Here is a 19152-nt window from a genome sequence, read left to right on the forward strand (position 1 = left end):
CGGGCGGAATCGGTAGAAAATTGCTTATTTGACAATTTCTTTGAAAATGTGTATTTATAAAATGTACTGATTGCAAACGCTAAAGGGACCGTGCTATTATTAACTAAGTCTATTGAATACACGGTCACGACGTTGAGATGAGGCTGATTTTATCGTCACATGATTGCCTTAACCAATGACAAGGGTGGAAAATAAGCCTGGCTTTCTCGGTGATTCTGAAATAAAATATATAAAGGTGTAGGTAACATTTCCTCTGCCTTCTACGGGTCATATTATATAATAGGGTAGAGAAGAAGCGCTTCCATAATGTAGAACCTATACGGCTACAAAATATTCTTCTCTTGGTGGGTGGCTGCATCATGGAGCAGAAAAGAACACTCGAGTCTTGAGTCCTGCTAACAAATGCATGGAGTGGAGTAATGAACGACAAATCAATTAATCTTCGGCGCTCTGACAAACATCGCAAGACTATTCCTCATAGAAGAATGAACACAAGCTGTGGTCAAAGCAGTGCGCTGGACAATTGAAGCTGGCAAAGCCAAATAAGGGAATTACTTTCAGGCACATTCTGGATTTTAGCATGAATATAAACTAGCATGGTAAACATTTCCAACTTTACTTTCTTCTCCCCCCTTTGGGCCATTCGAATTTGTTTTAATTGTGCAATTTATTCGGTGTCTGTACAGTCTCAACAAGTACGATACAATTCACCCATATGGAGCAGCACGCCCTGTTTACAAATGACTCCTCGTTCATATGTTATTTGTTGCTTTCATAAACACCCACAAGCCATTTTTTAAATCTTTGCGAAGTAACATCTCGGGGATTCTATCTGAACACAGCTGTCGCGATTTACGAACTTTCCACATTTTATAACAATATTTGTAAATTATTTCCCACTTAAAGCCTTGGGCTGCGTATTCTGTAACACATTATTGCAAATTAAGAAGCACAATATTTGTTATATTTTTCCACTCACATTCGCAGAACGTTTCGAGCTCAAAATTCGAAGTGCTACATTGTATTCGAGTAATGCCAATGGATTTCGCAGGCTTTCAGAAAGTTGCGGAGTGAGTGGGTGACTTAATTCCTTTCTGCTAGAAAGACAACATTTGATTTTTTTTTTGCCGTGTGGGTGGTATAATAAGAAAACTAGGCTGAAGGACCCCTTTCCAGTGTTGGCGTTACAAGACACTAAGGAACTGCTTGTTGTGCATTATAATCTGCACTGCATACATGTCGAGCTCTACCTTGTCAACAGAAGTTATAAATGAAAAAAGTTAAAGGGGCTTAATTAAATTAAACTAAGAGAAAATTGAAATGATATGCTGCTTTCTGATGTAATGATACCCAACAAAAGGGAGTTAGATTGTTTTCTTCCCCAAAGCGCCGACGGATTCAAATTCGTGCGCCCTTGGAAAGTGAACGTTTATTTGCCACTTAAAGCAGGGACATGCACTTTATTTCCGCTGCATGGGGGATGTCTTTGTTGCTGAAGGGATATCCACAGCCCTGCTCCGCTTGGCAACAAAATGGCGGTGCGTGGATCGGGGTTGCGGGTGACTGGTGTGGAAGGAGACGGCAGCCAGTGACCTGGAGCCGCCTCGGCTCCCGCAGGCACTCACCGCCCTGCGCTACACTGGGCCAATTGACCCGGGCAGCATCGGATGAGGCAGCGAGGCACGGCCGTCTCCCTAACACAGTAATATTCTTTACATTAATTACAGCTGGCTTAATTACGGACTATCTTTGAAATGGAACAATATTTACTAAATTCACTCTTATGCTTAAAGTTATATCAATGGAAATATTTAATATGGCACGGATACTAGATACTAGATATTGAGGAAAAGTAAAAGGAGGAAGAAGACGGAATTTATTAGGATAACCAATGCATGATTTTATTCCCTACTATAATTATATCATGCCTTTTTGCCTTCTTCTTTGTCTCTATTCTTTCTGCTTCCACCTTATTATTTTGTGCGCCCGTCTCTTAAAATTTCTTTTGAATGTATCAATATTACATTTCTAAGTGAAACAAAAAGCCACGCTTGTCACTCGTTGGCGCGTTTGAACATGACAGTATATCACTTTGCAAATACATATTGACACAGAAAGCAGCTCGGCACAAAGAGCTCAGTTCCCGACCAACCGGTGACTGTAGCTAGCTTGTGGTGTATTAAGGAGAAGCGCGGAGACAAGATGGCGAGGCGTAAAGCTGATGTGGTGCATTCATAAATGAAGGCTACATGTTTGTTCAAAGAACACCGTTTTATTCTAAATATCCGTTGAAATCGTACCAGACAGTTGAAATAAAGTATTCTTATAGAAATGTGTTGTCTATCCTGTAGTGTCACATTTTCTCTGATTTACTACAGTTATAACTTACAATTTGCTTTCAGAGATAATACTTACATAATCTACAAACACCAGCCACTGATACAACTGCTCAAAAACTATCCTCTCATCTAGTTTAAACCCAGGTTTACTAAAGAGGAGAAATATGATTGTAACAGACATGGATTAAACAGGTCAAAGTCAGATTGTATAAGCTCTATAAATTTCACATAAATACATTAAGACAAGGATAAATAAGTCATAGAAAAATCTTTTTGATTTTGACTTAAAATAATAAATACATATTAATGTTGTTGAATGCAGTTTGTTCATTGCTGAGTACATAGCTGGGGTTCTGGGCAGTAAGACCAGTTACAGACAGAATACCACTAGTATAGAACACTAGTCTTTAAAATTCACATTAAGGAGGGTTTGCTGAAGACTGACTTTGTATGTCTTACCTTCAAAAGCACCTATTTCAAGCAATTTTTCCTCTATTTGCATTCTGTATTATGATAGGATCTTATTGAAAGGGATGGCTGATGTGTAGACCCTTAAATAAACACAGAAAAGCAATGTGGTGGGTAGAAAATGAGTGATGGACAAATACTGTGGCAGTCTCATAGCAGGAGAATATCTGATACAAATGAGGTAATAAAAAAGCGAAGTAGCATCGCTTGGCAGACCGTGCTAGTCTGTTACAGATGTGTTAGTTTGGGTGCTTCTTGAATTCTTCCCTGAGCTGTGTGATGAGTAGTCAGATCTGTATACGTGGGATGGGGATCGCATGGTCCATGGTGGTGATTGCCTGGTATTTGTGCAGCACAACTATAGTCCACAGTGGCTGATGAAGGATGAGGAAGATGACTAAGGTTGAACATAGGACCAGAAGCTGGCATTGAATCAACAAAGTTCCCTCCAACATACACAGGGCTGCCTTGCAAATTATGGTTAGCAAAGCCTCCATTGCCTTGCATTGTATGATGCTCATACTCTGTACCAGGATACCTCTTCTGCTGGGGTAGGCAGCTATTAAGAGGTGCCGTGTAAGCAGCCAAGCCATACATATTCTGCTGAGATTTGGTGAAAGATGTTGGAGAATGAGCTTCGTAATTCAAACTGTTGACAGTGGGGAGCTGGTTTGAGAATCCAATATTATTTGGAGCATTTAAAAGTGGGCTTCTGTCTGGAGACTGTCCAACTGGAGAGTGCATGATCCCTTTTGCCTTTTGATCTTTTTTGTACTTCATTCTTCTGTTCTGGAACCAAATCTTTATTTGCCGTTCAGTTAGATTTAATAAGTTTGCCATTTCAACTCGACGAGGACGACACAGATAACGATTAAAATGGAACTCCTTTTCCAGTTCAACCAACTGTGCACTGGTATAGGCTGTACGGACTCTCTTAGAGGCTGGGCCAGGTGGGCTTTTATCCTCACAATTGTCTCCTGCAGAATGAAAATATGTTAATATTCATACATATATATACAAACACACATGCAGTGTAATTATTCTGATATGGAACTAATACTTTTACTAAAAAAATTCTTTAACATTTTTCCTCCATACTACCACATATTCCCAGAGCTGTCTATGTAAAAGCTATAATTATATCTCTTAGGCAATAAATACAGTAACATTGCAACAAAAAAATTACCATGCTACTATAGTACTCCACTAGTGTTAACGACTTTGGGATATCTGGGGCCCATAACGGATATTGTACACTGTGAATGCGAAATGCCAATGCAGTTTAGGGAACTTCCACTGAAATGCCATTAACATGGCAAAATATGACTTGATTCCAAATTAATTTAAATAAGAATATTGACTTAAGAAATTACTGTAACTATTGCAATATAAGACTTACTTTTTGTTCTTCCCTGCTTTAACTTAATCTGTTTGATGAAGGTAGCTCTCTGAAACTTGGGGTTAATCATGAATCCAATCCAAACTAAATATTACATATGAAAAGAAAAGGTCCCTTTTTTTAGATAGTACATAAAATAAAAATCAGTTTCCATGGAAAATATGGCGCTGTGACCAGAAGTTTAGATGTGCATATTAGTTTGTTGTAACTATTGAATAATATATGGCTATTGTTATTTAAATCACGGTGAGTCCAAATGAGAGTTCCCATGAGAATATATATTTGGATATGAAGTATGTTTTCAAGTCCGCTCATACATTTAAAGTATACTTAGGTCAAGTCCTTTCAACTTTCTGAATTTTCAGGCATTGTAAATCAGTGAAAGTTTACAATAATAAATTTAAATTAGCTCAAATTAGTGGAAAGTTAAAAGAGATACAGACAAAATCTTTGCAGTAGTGTATTTTGTTAGGTCTTATCCACTTGTGGTTAAGTCCACTGATATCAAGTGGAATAATCTGAGCCTTTTCCAAGAATTGCTTAAATTGAGAATACACTGTGCACTGCCCAGCAGTCAAACAGAAAATCACATTTCTAAGCGTTCCTGCCAAAAGTCATTCTCTTGATTAAATATTTCAGAAAATGTTATTTATTAAACTAGATCTATTTTAGTTTGTCCATATCTTTACCAAGATCACCAAATGCAAGCCCATTTACAGAATGTTGCCAAAAATCTCTGGATAATTCCTTCACACTTTTCAGCCATTAGCTACAAGATGAAGGAAAATACTCTCACCAATGTGTGATATTCTTTGATAATCTACTCCCTCATGTGACATTCTTTGATAAACTTGTCAATTTTTAAGAAGATTGCTGGAATTTAAAGTTAAAAATCAATTTACTGAAAGATACCTGCAACTGTGCAGCTGTTTTTCTGCTTGGCATTTTGTCGAGATTCTTTCATCCATGGGAAGATTTGCTTGGTAAGGGTAGCAGCCGGGCTGCTGGAAGAATTTGGAATGGACTTGGTTCTTTTCTGAGTTGCAGCGTTGTTTCCATTGGGTGAAGGTGGCAAAGGAGGTGGTTGCTGTGGCTCACTGATGCTTGGATGTTGGGCAGTGCCTTGACTGCCACCTGTTCTCATACAGCTGCCATTTATATCAGTGGGTTTATGGGATTGGGCTCTGGCACTAGTTGTTTGAATTGGGCACGTTGAGTTCTGATAATCATTGTCAACCGATGACGGTGGGTAAGCTTGATGACTTGAGCTGTAGTTATATGTATTGGATTTTTGGTAGGAATAACCACTAAATATTCCAGAGTTGTCATAGTAAGTTGCTTTTTGCATCTCGCTATTTCGAAATGACAGGGTCTTGACACCCTTATCGAATAGCATTGACACCTTTGATCACACAGCACGTTTACAACAATCGCCAGAACGCAGAGCTCCTGGATGTTATAAAACAAAACATAATAGAGTGAAATGTTCAGAACATAATTGCTTTAGCATACAAACTAAAATAAAACATCCATCCCATGAATGATGTTTCACAATCTTGTCATTAGCAGACTTGATCTTTTTTTCCTTTACAAGTTTGAGAATTATTCTTTTATGAGACAATAAATAAGTTAGTGAAATATAAAATATATTAGTTGACAAACTCAGAGAGACTATTATAATTTTCTAATAAATTTAAGAGTTGGCTCCTTCAGTTGGAAGCAATTAGCTTCAGTTTGTATACTCAGCTCTCTATGATAATTTGAACAAGCTGTATAAAATGCTCATAGTTCAAGTGATGTATGAACGATTACAATTACATTGCACTTCTTTGGCAATTTATTATTATTATTTGAATCTACACTGCATTATCCACTTACTGAGATCCACTACAGACAAACTGTCCTTTTAATTCATTTACCAAATCATAATATGAAGGAATGTTAAGAAAAATGATGAGTTGTACCATTTGAAATATATCACAAAATTTAGAACCAAAAAAAACAACTGTGTAGTTTTCCTATTCCATAATCTCAAAGTTAATGGATATTACAGAACGCTAGATATGTCCCTGTCATGCTTGATCTAAGTGGATTTCGGTGGGACACACAGTGCTATTCCAGTTGACTTCACTGATTGAGGCCATTTTTATAATGGTGAGAAACAAAAAGGCCCCTCTTAAAAAGAGTGAAAAAACCACAGTCACAGGCGACTTATTTGCCTGCAGCATTTGCTGTGGGTACAGACTGTTTTATTCTGAGATCTGGACGCTATTACATTCGACATGATGGATCGGACCAGTTCCAAAACCTGAAAAACCAGCGAAGTGTACCCTCACCATTGTTGGCTTCCTTTCCTTCAACGTAAGAATGGTTTGTTTTAAGCTAATGTTTCTTTCTGTTGCTCGTTTTGCTTTATGACAGGGGATAGACATTGTAGTTAAAGTATAACTAGCACCTATTCAAACTCTTTGTTCTAAACAAAAACAGAGAAATGACCAAGTCAGCATTTCACCATTTGCACTGCGCTACTTAATGCATCTTTAGATCATTGCATTGTCCACAAAATAACATATTATTGAATAAATCCATTTTAACATATTTATGTTAAAATAACACAAAGCCCAGCTAAACTATCACATAAAGTGACGAATAGATGTACTTCTTAGCGTTAACTGACCATCAACTTTTCAGTCAACAGACGTTTTATTGGAACTGAATTCAGACGAAAGATTATATATATGCACTTTATGTACCCTAGTTCCAATCAAACATACGCCCTTTAGTTACTTACAGCGCCATTAGTAAGATAATTACATCTAATTTCTTACAAACTCTTGGCAGTAGCCTTTTTTTAACAGAATTAACCTGACGTAGTCAGGAAACCTCCCAAATGGCCGATGTCTGCGTCAACTGGGCGGCGGGGGGCGTGGGGGGCGGTGGTGGTAGAGAGTTGGGGGTTGGTTGTTGTGGTCAGCAATAAAATCGGGCCTTTTTGATTGAATCAAGTGCCTTGTTCTCGTTTAGATCGCCCTAAGTTATGTAGTAAACTAGTAGGTTACTGTTGTGATTAGAATTAAGTGGTTACTATGAAACAAATCGTTGTAAAACACATAAACTTGAAACATAACACTAATATGATTGACCTGGATTTAAGCTTCAAATATAATACTTAGTCTACAAAACCATTTAAATAAAACATCCTTGTATAAACTGGCTCAAGAATTGGACGTATGACTTATCTGGCTACTATATCACGTCACAAATAGATTTTCTATTCATTTGGAAAAAAAGCCTTCAGCCATACAAGACCTGACATTAAAATGAAATATGAGGTTTATGATCTGTGGCCTCCAAAGTTGCAGCTCGGCACACGTGCACATCTCTGCTGTTCCCTTCAAAGAAGTAATTCAATGTTTTTTTTTAGCCTTCCGTTACTTATTTCTAGGCATTTTCGTTATATTTTATTATAGTTTGTTACCCAGCTTTCCCGTCATGACCATTTCGCCATTTTTAGCTTAATAAAATTGGCATTAGATTTCTGCTCTTTGCTTGACTTTTTTAAAATCTGAAATCTAATTACATTTCTATTTGCCCCACCCCGTCTCCCCATCTAATCAGTATTTTATGTGAGAGATAAGAAAGTGACCCAGTATTATCTACTGCTGCGGGCTCTGAAACTTGGTCATCACAACCAGCTTTCTCGTTTGCAGTGCATTTGGAACTGTTATCTTCGGAGAATCAAAACTAACATTAATATTAAGGTAACGTGAATAGACTGTAGTGTAGCTGAAAATCTGGCCCAGAAACTCCAACTGCTTGTGAACTCTGCTTGAACCTAAATCGCAGCCATGGGCCATAAATCATTTGGACAATGGTCAACTGTTTCTGCGTTCATCTTTCAGATCTTTCTTACCTTACATGTTTTCTAAATGCAAGGGTGCATCACCTAATACAGGGGTTTGATAAGTAACACCTTGATATGGACCATCACTTTTTTTTCGGTGTGTTCCCAGATATATGATCTACGATCGTGGAACGCGTGGCCGAAAAACAAAACAGCAAATTATTCGTTATTCTTTGTTAACACGAGTGCAAAATGTTAGTTCAACAATGACGAAAGCTAGAAGGCCGAATTCGTGAGGGTGGGGGGGGCGGGGGGGGTGGGCTGTTTCATGAAAGGATGGAGGGCAATGAGCTAAATTTCCATTTCCCATTGTCGAAAATTTCAACTCTCACGTGGAGAAGGTCTGGCACAAATTAAACTTCTGTGATAACGCAAGGACACATCAATAGTCTACCATTTGCTATATTTACCCTGTCTATATTCCCTGTGTTCTGTCCAACTATTTAATGTTCTTGTACCGTTTTATTTGTATAAGGCTGGGCGTCTGAATTGCAGTTTTTCAGCCAAACACTAGGCCAATAATTACTTCCGATTTATTTTAACTTTCACTCATGTATTAATAGAGTAGCCGGTAGCCTAAAATTTAAAATTTATCTCCTAGTTAAAGTTATTGAGAAGCCGGAATCCTAGCAGTGCATATCAATACACCTGTCATTATGTGCTACGCAAAATTTATGGCTGCTTAGTCGTGAACGCTTCGCTTCAGAATGGGAAAGAAACACTTTCCAAAGAACTGTTATCCTCAGAAGTGTAAAATAGCTCGAGCGGAGGAGGAAAGACCTGAAAAAGAATGTCTACACTCCGCAAGTTTTTTTTTTACCTACGTTTCTTGTAGTATTTTATATAAGGCTTTGAAAGTAGTCCAGGAATCTTAAATGTGTTTTAGCTGGCGAACTTTTCACATGTAGCAGAATCGTATGGCTTAAGCTGGAGGATCTGAAAATTATCTTTGATAAATGCAAGTTGGGAGCCAAATTTGAAATCAAGTATTTGATTTCAGGTATGAAGTCAAAAAAGGGAGACTTGAAAGCTTATGTTTTTATTTTGTTAAACTCACCAACTAGCGGGTGTATTCAGTGTAAAGTAATCTGCTTAGTGATTTTAAACGTAAACTACAAATTATTTAATCATGTAATATGTTTTGTTAAAAACGTCCTTACGAAAATATTTATTGCCCTCAGCTATTGCTGAGGATTATTTTTGGAATTTAACGATATTGATTTTGTTTATACTTTGCGGATCATTTCTGACAAGGAATTCGGCTGCCTAGACACATCTGCCCATATTTCAGCTTGGATCACGCAATCCCCTCCAAATCTGCGGCTGGTTCCAGGACGGCAGACGTTTAAAAACTTGGATTTCAAGTGGAATGACTTGGCACTCTTTCCACGACTGTGGTGTAGCAACCCAGGCTGCCAGAGAGATTGTATAAAAGAAATTACATCCCGATTCACCTTTCAACTTATTTTTGGGAAGTTTATTTTATACGACATTGAGTACGTAGGCAAACACATTTAACGTAGACTGCCAAGATTACATGAGTTATACGGCCCTTATATACAAATTACAGGAAGTGCTGATTTTATGACTCTGCCGTGTATTTTAATTAACTTATAAACTATGTACTTTAGTACAAAGCAATTGTGTTGATCCTGTTAACTAGGGGCGATGTACGATTTAAAAGAAGCAGAGTTGATGGCAACGTATTTAATTTGAATTTAACGAGAGAGATTAAGCAACAATGTAACAAAAGTAAGGCGAGGGAGATAATGTTACTGTTCGAACGAACCACTTTCCCAAGACTTCATAAATCTTTATGCTGGATAAATACTGCAGATTTAAAGACCAACTATAAACAATTCTCATTCTGTACATTAAGAATGGCAGTAAAGTGGTGAGATTAAACAAATGTTCATTTTATCTTATTTTCAATTCTATATACTCCAGAGTGGATATATGATCTATATTTTTGAAGTACTAACAGATGCAACCCAAGCTAATAGAATTACCGATAAGTTTTCAAAAGTTTGCTTCCAGCTCAAAGTAGAACATGACGACATCTCGAGAAGAGCCACAAATAAAGAACCCAAGTATCTCGACCCTGTCCGTTCAAACAACATATTTCATTTCTTCTTTGTTTTCTCATGGCCATAACATAAAAGTACGAACTAGTTCTCCATTGACAAATCTCAAATGCACACAGAATCCAAAGGCGCATGGAATTCAGAGCTGTTAAGCAAAAGGGAACAAAAAAAATCAAACAACTCACCAGACGCAATGTTTTTATCTGATTTTCTGTGGATTGAATTTGTAATTTGTCCGTATTGACCAGGGGCCGCTGGCTTTGTTCTGAAAGAAAATGTAATTACAGTTTCTGTTTCAAATGCATTAATAATATTTTTGTATATCACATATATTTCAGGCTGCCTTCCCGGATCCTATCAAAGAAAACAACCAGTAGCAGGCAGCGAAGATTCATTTTTAATAAGAATATTTTTATTGTTTACATTAAGAAGTATTTAAAACAATGCTTCGCTGTGGCCTTTAATACAATTACTATTGCATTTGGTTATTCTTTAAATGAAAGCAGAAATAAATTAAGCATTATGTCCTTCCCTTCAGAAATTAGAAACAAAGTATTACTGATTGCAATGCTGTGTGATTAATGACTGGGAGTCACATTGTCAGTGACTTTTTTTAAGTGAAAGAACTGGTTAAATATATATATAGCAATGATAAAGATTAGAGTTTGATTTTTGGGGAATTGTTTGACAAATAAAGCTTCACAAAAATTTTTATACAATAACCAATCATTTACGTCAAGCGGTTTTCTTAACGCAAGTTGTTATTGCCAAGTGAAAATCTATTAATAGCATCGAGGATTTTATATCTAAACTCGCAATTAGCGAATCAGCAGTTCGCTTTGAAGGTGGATTTATGCACTTTCCCAGAAAGGTACATCTTAAATGGTCGTTTAATAGAAGCCGGGCCTAAAGAAGGCATTGAATAAAAATCTGGGATTTGTATCGGGTTGCTTTCAGTTTCCCCAAGCCCTAATCTGACCATATCAATATAGCTCCTATATATATTTCTTTTTCTCTTGATGTTTAGATATGTGTATTTAGTGAAAAATTGACGCCGCTGTCGAACATTTTTTACATAAACGCACAAAACAATACAAATATGGAGGATTGCAAGAAAGAGCCTGGCGCCATATATAAAACTCATGAATAATGTATTATATTGACAGGCGGTTATGCTTTGTCATTGGGATACCAAACATCACGTACGTATTATTTTATATCGATTGGGCATATTCATAACAACAAAAACACTTCGGTTATACAAAAGATCATATAAATGCAATAACAGAGCTCTCCTGGAGCCTCCAAATAGTCTCCAAATTTCAAATTTCCGTGAAAGAGGGAAATAGAACACGCACCGAACCTGAAGTCGTGCAGAAATTGTACCACTGAATATTATACTGAGTTAAATTGCATGCTTTAATTTAGAAATACATTTAAGAAAAATCAGCAACTGTGGCAGATCAAATGCACAAAGAAATCCCAGTCATTAGCTGACAAAATGTAAGTCATAAGCCTTTGAAATGACCTTTGGCTTGTACAGCAATAACTCACCACTTAATGAACAACCAACGGAAGCGCCTTCACTACCTCACAATACAGCCCATCACACAACTTCACCATGGTTTTTCTATCCCTCTTTAATCCCACTAAGACGCAGCACCTTACAAACTAGCCTCACCAACTTGTGCCGATAAAATGTGAAGTTAGAAGAGGATCCAAATCACAGTCGCCAAGGCATTAGGTCCTGGATCCAATGCCTCCCACCATAATGTGTGTAATGTATTCACGTGGCCATACGTCAACTTATAAGCTTTTATTTCTCTGTAATCACTGGAAAGTAAGTATTTGCAGAGAAAACTCGCTACTTCCCAAGGAAACCACTAAGATGGACAAACTTTAAACAGTTGGTTACTTTCAGGTGGTTTTGATAAATGTGCTCAGCCATGGTCTGAACGGTAAGTTTTTAATCATCTTGCTTATTAATTTCGCAGAAGTGCGAGCGAACTCTAACACTGCGGCCCTAAAACCTTATAAAACAGTCTAGTCATGTAAATAGAGTTAGTAAAAGAAATACATGAAAAAGTTTTGGAAACTTTCTTTGTCACTTTACTAAATTGCTAAACTAGGTTGGCAGGAGAAAGTCGAGATAGCTATGTATTTATTACGCTTACTGCCCACCAGAACATAGGGCAACCGAGTGTACCTCTAAGTCCAAGGCAGTTTCTGTACTGGGACCTGAAAACTTTTGACTTTATTCGGAGATTAAAAGTTTAAAGACGGACTATCAGGCAAATGCTGATAGTTACCATGGCGAGAGCTATACAGATATTTATTGAAATTTTAGGTGAAGTTATAAGTGAGTGGCCCCATCGAGCAAAATGAAATGCTACTCACAGTAATTGGATTTAGCTGGCTAACATGGCAGACCAGCAGCTTCGAGGCATGCAGCAATGAAAAATGTTCGACTCAAAAAGTTTTTTTTTAACCGACGGAAGAGTGCGCACACACATGCACGCACACACACACACACACACACACACACACACACACACACACACACACACCATACACCCATACACACACACACACACACACACACCATACACCCACATACACACACACACACACACACACACACACACACACACACACTCACACACGTAGAAGTTAAATACCTGCGGACATTCCGTGAAAATGTCCCTTACACACACAATGATTTGGGTAACTTATATGTGCACATTATATGTGTGGACGTCCCTTCATAATTACAACGATTACGACACATAATTAGGTGCACTGTTTTAGTGCAGTTTAATTTAGAAGCAGCAATTTCAATCACACTTTAGCTTCTAGGTTATGCCCATATCTGAAAAGCATCTAGGGGTAAGGTAATAATATTAAGGTACCATATTCAGGCCTGGAAATTACACGATACTTTGTATTTTAAGATGGAAAGTAATAGAGCTCTATTCTAGACAGTATTTAATAAAAGTAAGTAAATGAGTTTCTGGAACTGGAAGAGAAAAAGAATTATCTTAACATTTAGCATTAAATTCTACTAATACTGTTGCCAAATCATTAGCGAATTGAATCAAAACGGGATGATTTAATCTTTTATAAAACCTAGTCAAACTTGAAGTGTATAATTACAGAAATGTTGCATTTAAGCAATTGCAGAGATTACCCTCTGACGTGACCGCAGTAAAATAAAATTATACTCGATCTTTTATGCTGAATAATTTTTGAACTACTGTTATACTGAGTTCCTCGAAATTCATAAATTGTTTTCCTTGAACGACAATAACCTTAATTGAGAAATAATTTATACAGGCTGCTGCAATAACTTCAGCCCGCAATATATTTCTGTAACGCATAAATCACAGAAGACTGCAGCCTGACGATAAGCTAGAGACAACAAATTAATGTGATTTACGATCTAAGTTTGCTTGTGACAGTTTGAAAAGTTCCCTGGGTTTCTGTGCCTTTTTATTTCGTTTTCATTTTACATAAAACTGCAGAATCAGCTGAAATATAGCCACAAGACAAATTTGGGACTGCTCTGGTTTGCCCGATCTAACCTTTCTCAAATGGCGCACTTTCGTGAAACAGCAAAATGTTCTTTAAAATCGACTTTTCTTTTGCTACAAAATCATTTTTCTTATCTCCTACAGAAATGGAAACAATGCTCGTTTGATTCAGAATTTCATACAATTTGGTGGGAACAATATGCCCTTTTGCTGCAGGGATTATGCAAACTTACTGCTAAAGGTTGCATTTTATCAAACGATTGCTTACCTGTGTGTCAATTTATCATAAATCTGTGCTTTCCAAACACAACCTCTTAGCTTGCAGCTGCGAATAATATCCTCTGTCGTTTGTCTGCAGACAATGCTGTCTTAAACCAGATCTTGCGGCTTTACAGACATTTCGATACGAAAAGCAGACGGTATTCCCGATAGAAATGGCTTCAGTCTCAGGAACAACTACCAATAAAAACGGCGTACAGAGGTGTTTTTGCTTTAAATCTAAATCGAGATTTTATAATCGAGCAACTAACAAGAAAGTGATATTTATAAACCGGTATGTATTCCTTTAAAATGTTGCCATTTATGAATTTTATAGTGCAACGGATACCTTTTATAATCAGAAAATATAGGCGCTGCCTTAAAATACAGGCATATTTGTTCACGTGATCTGTGTTACCAGATTGTTCTGATTGAGCCAGTAAGTTGAGCCAGCGCTACCTCACTAACAGCTCTTTAATATGGATAGTTTGGAGCTTTGAACTACTTCTTACCTGAACACTAACGGGGAGTTGAGTAAAAATTTAATATTTTGTGCTGCACGTGTAAAAGGTGGTAAAGTTAGACTGCACTGCATCGTCTTTCTGTGCGGAACCATGTTTACTAGAGCGAACAATAGATTTGTATATTATTGTTATTACGCCGTCACTGGGTCAATATGTTGTATATCATTATTCATCCGAGCGTGTTGAGTTAATTATTGCACCCCTTTATTACAGAATTAAATTTTGTAAATCAATGTGAGGGGGCAAAGAATTGACGTAAATTACTCAATCTAGTTTAAAATACTTTAGCGTTTTTCAAGCATGATGTATAAATTGGTCTCAAAACATGGGCATAAAATGACAAATTCAGCAATAAACTTATGTTTGGATAGGCTTTGTGAAGTGTTTACACCTAGGTCCTGCGAATGAAGGGGAATTTCCCATTTACCCGGGTTAGTGTTTGAGCCAGTTAAGCGGAAACTTTGAAATACAAAACTCTGTATAGATAAGATTTCCTTGAAGCTCAATCTCACCTACTCTCATTTTTGGCAGGACAAATTAATCATCGTTCTTAACTGTAGAATTATATAGAGAAATTGATGAGGGTAGAACAGGAACTAATGCGGGATTTCTCACTTTCTCTTTCAGGCGAGGCATTTAAAATCACAGGAGCCAGTAGCAACTGGGCGCTGGGAAATACTTCATTCTGCTTCTGTTCTTATTTTGTTTGCTCCCTCCTGAAATTGCTTTGTTGAATTATAATGTTTTTAGTTATGGAAAATTAATTCTCAGTTGCTTTTTATCGAACTGCTTAATATTTCTGTTAAATGCTAGTAGAAACTATTTTAACCTCTAAAACATTTGTCTGTAATTTAATAGCAATAAAAAACATTTCTATTGACAGTAATGCATGACCTTATTGCACCTAGCACAGGCTTAACGCAACATTTATCTAAATTACTTTACCCTCTGTGGCTCTATACGGTCGTTATAGAAATATTGCTTTGCAATTACTGCATTATAAATAATTTAAAAGGAAATAAAACGGTTACATCTCACTGTTTAGCTAAAGAATTACTTTTCCACTAAAACTATACAAGCAACTTCAAATCTTTATTTTCTGATGATCGTTCATACTGTGGGAATTTGTAAAGATAATAAATATTTTATATGATATATATTTCTGACTTTGAAACAGCCCCTTTTATAATATTGTTCGACCCCACAAATATAAATAGACCAATTTATTACCGCAAGTTATGCCTTCTCTGATAATTTTATGAGCAGCCGAAGAAAAAAGCAACTAAGTGCTAACGCTTGCCACTGTGAGAACTCGGCTCTACGAGGAGTATAATCAAACGGGGATTCGAAGACAACTTCGAACGCAGCATATGCTCGGAGAGCAATAAAACGAAGAGATTTACAATCTTCGCCTGGCCTCGGCAGCCTCGCGCCCTTTCAGGAATTACTGCTGGTGATTTATAACAGGATTGGAAATTGTTGACCCTCCACACCATAATACTTTATTTCGATTTAATGAAAAAGTTGTAATTAAACCGTTTTCATTGATTCTTGTCTGCCCGATTCTTTGCTGGATCAGAATTTAAAGGGTAGAGAATGCTGAGTTCAAGAGAGTTTAAAAAAACAACTTGGCTTCACAGCCGCAACTTTGTCATCAGTAAAACAGCGTTGCATTTGTCATCGGCGAATAACTGAATTAATAGGTTATTGTTTTAATGCATAATTTATTTAAAAAGGAAACGAACGTCGACTTTACACACGTGACGACAGCGCAAATTCAATTTACAGAAGAGCGCTACGACAAAAGCAACGGAAGCAATAAATGCGAAGGTTCATATTGTAAAATATCTCCAATCAATTTAATAAAATCCTTTCTCAAAGACATCTGTATTTGCCACGGTAATTTATATAGTTTAATTACACCTTTAGAGATGGGGGAAGGAACAGAGCTGTCATGGTGTGCTACTAAACCCTGTAGTGTAATTTATTGTTATTGAAGAATATTTATTGATGTATATATACGATTACATTCTTTCCTGCTTCAATTATGATGATTTGGATTGTAGAATCCTGTCTCCTTTTTCACAAAAAGATTTTACATTTCTGCTCAGTATTATAACTGAAAATGTTTACTGACAATATACTTCTAATCTTTACCCTGGTAATAAAACTTTTGCATGTTACTGTAAAAAACAATAATAAAAAACAGTTCATGCTTGTACTTCACAGCATTGTATCATCCACAATATATGTTAGGCATACTTTAATGCAGTTTCTCATACTAATATAGGTACAGAAAATCAGAATTCTGTTAATTTATTACCTTATAAAATGTGCTCATAATTGTTCTTATTCAGAGAATCAATCACTACCAATTATTCTTAAAATGAGCCTAACGCATACTTAAGGGTTTGTGAATACTCGTTTTGCCTTCCATTGTACGAAATAAATGCCAATTAACTGTAAAAACAAATTCGTAGGTTCAAAGGAAACAGTTGTTTCATCTTTTATAGCAACACATCAACTAAAATATAAGGCACGAAATGCCCATGAATATATTTTCTGTTGACGTAAGTACCTGCAATTGTTCTCGCTGAATCTCATTTACAGACTTTCTATTACGTCTCAAAGAACACAAAATATATGACTCGTGGTATTCAATATAAGCTCAGGCCTCTACTTCGTTGTGTACAAATAGGCAGCAGATGCCATGACAGCCGGCATTGTTTGCAATAAAGCACAAGTAAACCGTAAAATCTACGCCATTTCAGGACACAAAACTACGCCTTAATAATAATCCCACCGCAGTCTTACTAATGTTTACCTCCCACCTCCAAGATATAGCAGATACAAATTTTTGCAGCTGAAGTTTATCATAGTTGCTCCAAAATGTTAAAGCTAATCCGAATAGAAGGTCAGTATATCAGCCTACTGCAACTTATGACTGTCGCTTGGTAGCACATAGTAAGAAGCAAAGGGCGCTATTCATCAAATATATATGACAGTTACATTCATTTGCTATCTTACCAGAAACAAAACTAAAATTGTTTACCTACCAAGCTTCCATTTTTCAGTTTCTGGCAACGAACTACAACAGCAAAGTCTGATAGCGGACCATTTGTATATAATATTCTTGGGATCTGTTCACTTTTCAAGTGTGATAGAGTCCTTTGCTTGGCCGATTAATGACGACGCTGTGTTTCTTTCGGGACGTACTGCATTAATTATTTAGTAAATCACGTGGCCGAATCAAATATAAAAGGATACATAAAATCTTACCACCTCTCCTGGACATGGTCATAAAATGCAAAAGTCTTTATCGTTTGGGAAATATCAGGTTGGCAAATATATTTTAAAATTCTAAAGAGAAAGACCAACAAATATGGCTGTTTAGAGGCGATGGGCTGCATCAGCTTTGTCCCAATTTGAATGACCAGCCTATGGCATGGTCGTATTGACTCTTTGCCTTCCTTTCAGCTGTTTCTTGTTCCAGGCTAGAAACGAAGCAAGCGAGCGGCAGATTTACAACAATTTGACTTTGGTTTGTTAAGATTTGTCTAATTAAACTCCATTTTAAGATGTTTTCATATTTGAAGAAATAAACCAATCAAAGGTGGAAGAGGTTATCCATGCTTTTAGTTCTTTGATACCAACAGATATAAATACAAGTGAATGCATTAAACACAACTACAGATTAATACATACCCACGTATATATAGTCTTACATACAAATACACATGTATATTGGAACATATCAATACATATTCACGTGTTCACATATGTGCATGCATAACTGCATACAAAAATATTTCCCTCCACAGAAATATACATAAATGCATACACACGAGTATATGTAAGGTAATATGTAGTTATGGGAACTGTGCTGTGCAGTATTGATATAAATATATTATATGATTGATTGTGATTGATATCATATCTGACGTTATGAATTTTGAATGATATACCAGTTCAGAAATCATAATGTTGTTGACTTTTAAGTTCTGTACGTCCTATGTTTGAATACTCTGTATTTATCTGACAAATGATATAGCTGAAATAATTAAGCTTCTGAATTTAAATCATTTGAATTATAAATTGTAGCTGGTGCCTGCACTAATACATGTGGCTAGATAGGTTAAATATTGATAAATTACGCACTTAAATGAAGGTGAGACGTTATCAATTGACCTTGCTGCTAACTCTGGCTAAAAGTGAGCTACTTTTCAAGGGGATAGATATTGTACTAAAATTAAAGCAAATACTGCTTACACTCCCTTTCAACATATACACTTACGTGTTTATGTTTAGATTGTATCAAGGAAAATATGACATAAGGTTTTTATTAATTACTGGTCATTCTGATCGTTCGTATACATTGGATCTCAGTTTTAGAGACTAGGCTGTTTTAGGGACACACTTCTAATTTCACGTTTCCAGGCTCGATCCATTGCATTTAACTTTCATAGAGGGAGATGGGTTTTTGAAAGGGGTTGGGGGGAGGAGGGGGGAGGTGGGAGAAGTGGTGCCTCTTGCAGCAAGTTGATTATGAGATATATATTAGCATTAACAAAGGACAGACCGAAACACCAACACAATAGGATCTGTGTCCACTTCGTGTCGAAAATGTGTCTTCTGTGATTAAAAAT

The 19152-nt window shown here is 36.7% G+C and overlaps 2 protein-coding genes and 1 long non-coding RNA gene across 9 annotated transcripts in view; 1 reads left to right on the forward strand and 2 right to left on the reverse strand.

Moving 5' to 3' along the window:
* Positions 1-19152, reverse strand: part of hoxd4a (homeobox D4a) — a 169375-nt gene that overhangs the window by 130375 nt on the left and 19848 nt on the right. Inside the window, exon 3 of one of the 7 annotated variants that reach the window (XM_072261802.1) lies at positions 10380-10459. The exons of 5 other annotated variants lie outside the window; for them this stretch is intronic. In XM_072261802.1, coding sequence (XP_072117903.1) covers positions 10380-10459 — 80 coding nt within the window. Of the gene's footprint in view, positions 1-2798; positions 2881-10379; positions 10460-19152 lie in introns of those variants that run through there. One more of the 7 variants, XM_072261810.1, reaches the window with a different exon arrangement.
* Positions 2273-10459, reverse strand: hoxd3a (homeobox D3a). Its single transcript, XM_072261799.1, has 3 exons — positions 10380-10459; positions 5119-5655; positions 2273-3784 (listed from the first exon to the last, which is right to left on the reverse strand). The coding sequence occupies exons 2-3, from the start codon at positions 5600-5602 to the stop codon at positions 3036-3038; spliced, it is 1233 nt and encodes a 410-aa protein (XP_072117900.1). The 5' UTR covers positions 5603-5655; positions 10380-10459; the 3' UTR covers positions 2273-3035.
* Positions 11779-16508, forward strand: LOC140199553 (uncharacterized). Its single transcript, XR_011886442.1, has 3 exons — positions 11779-12152; positions 14083-14277; positions 15134-16508. It is a non-coding gene; the product is annotated as an uncharacterized lncRNA (long non-coding RNA).

The sequence above is a fragment of the Mobula birostris genome, chromosome 6 (assembly GCF_030028105.1).
Source record: "Mobula birostris isolate sMobBir1 chromosome 6, sMobBir1.hap1, whole genome shotgun sequence".
Classification (NCBI taxonomy): Eukaryota; Metazoa; Chordata; class Chondrichthyes; order Myliobatiformes; family Myliobatidae; genus Mobula; species Mobula birostris.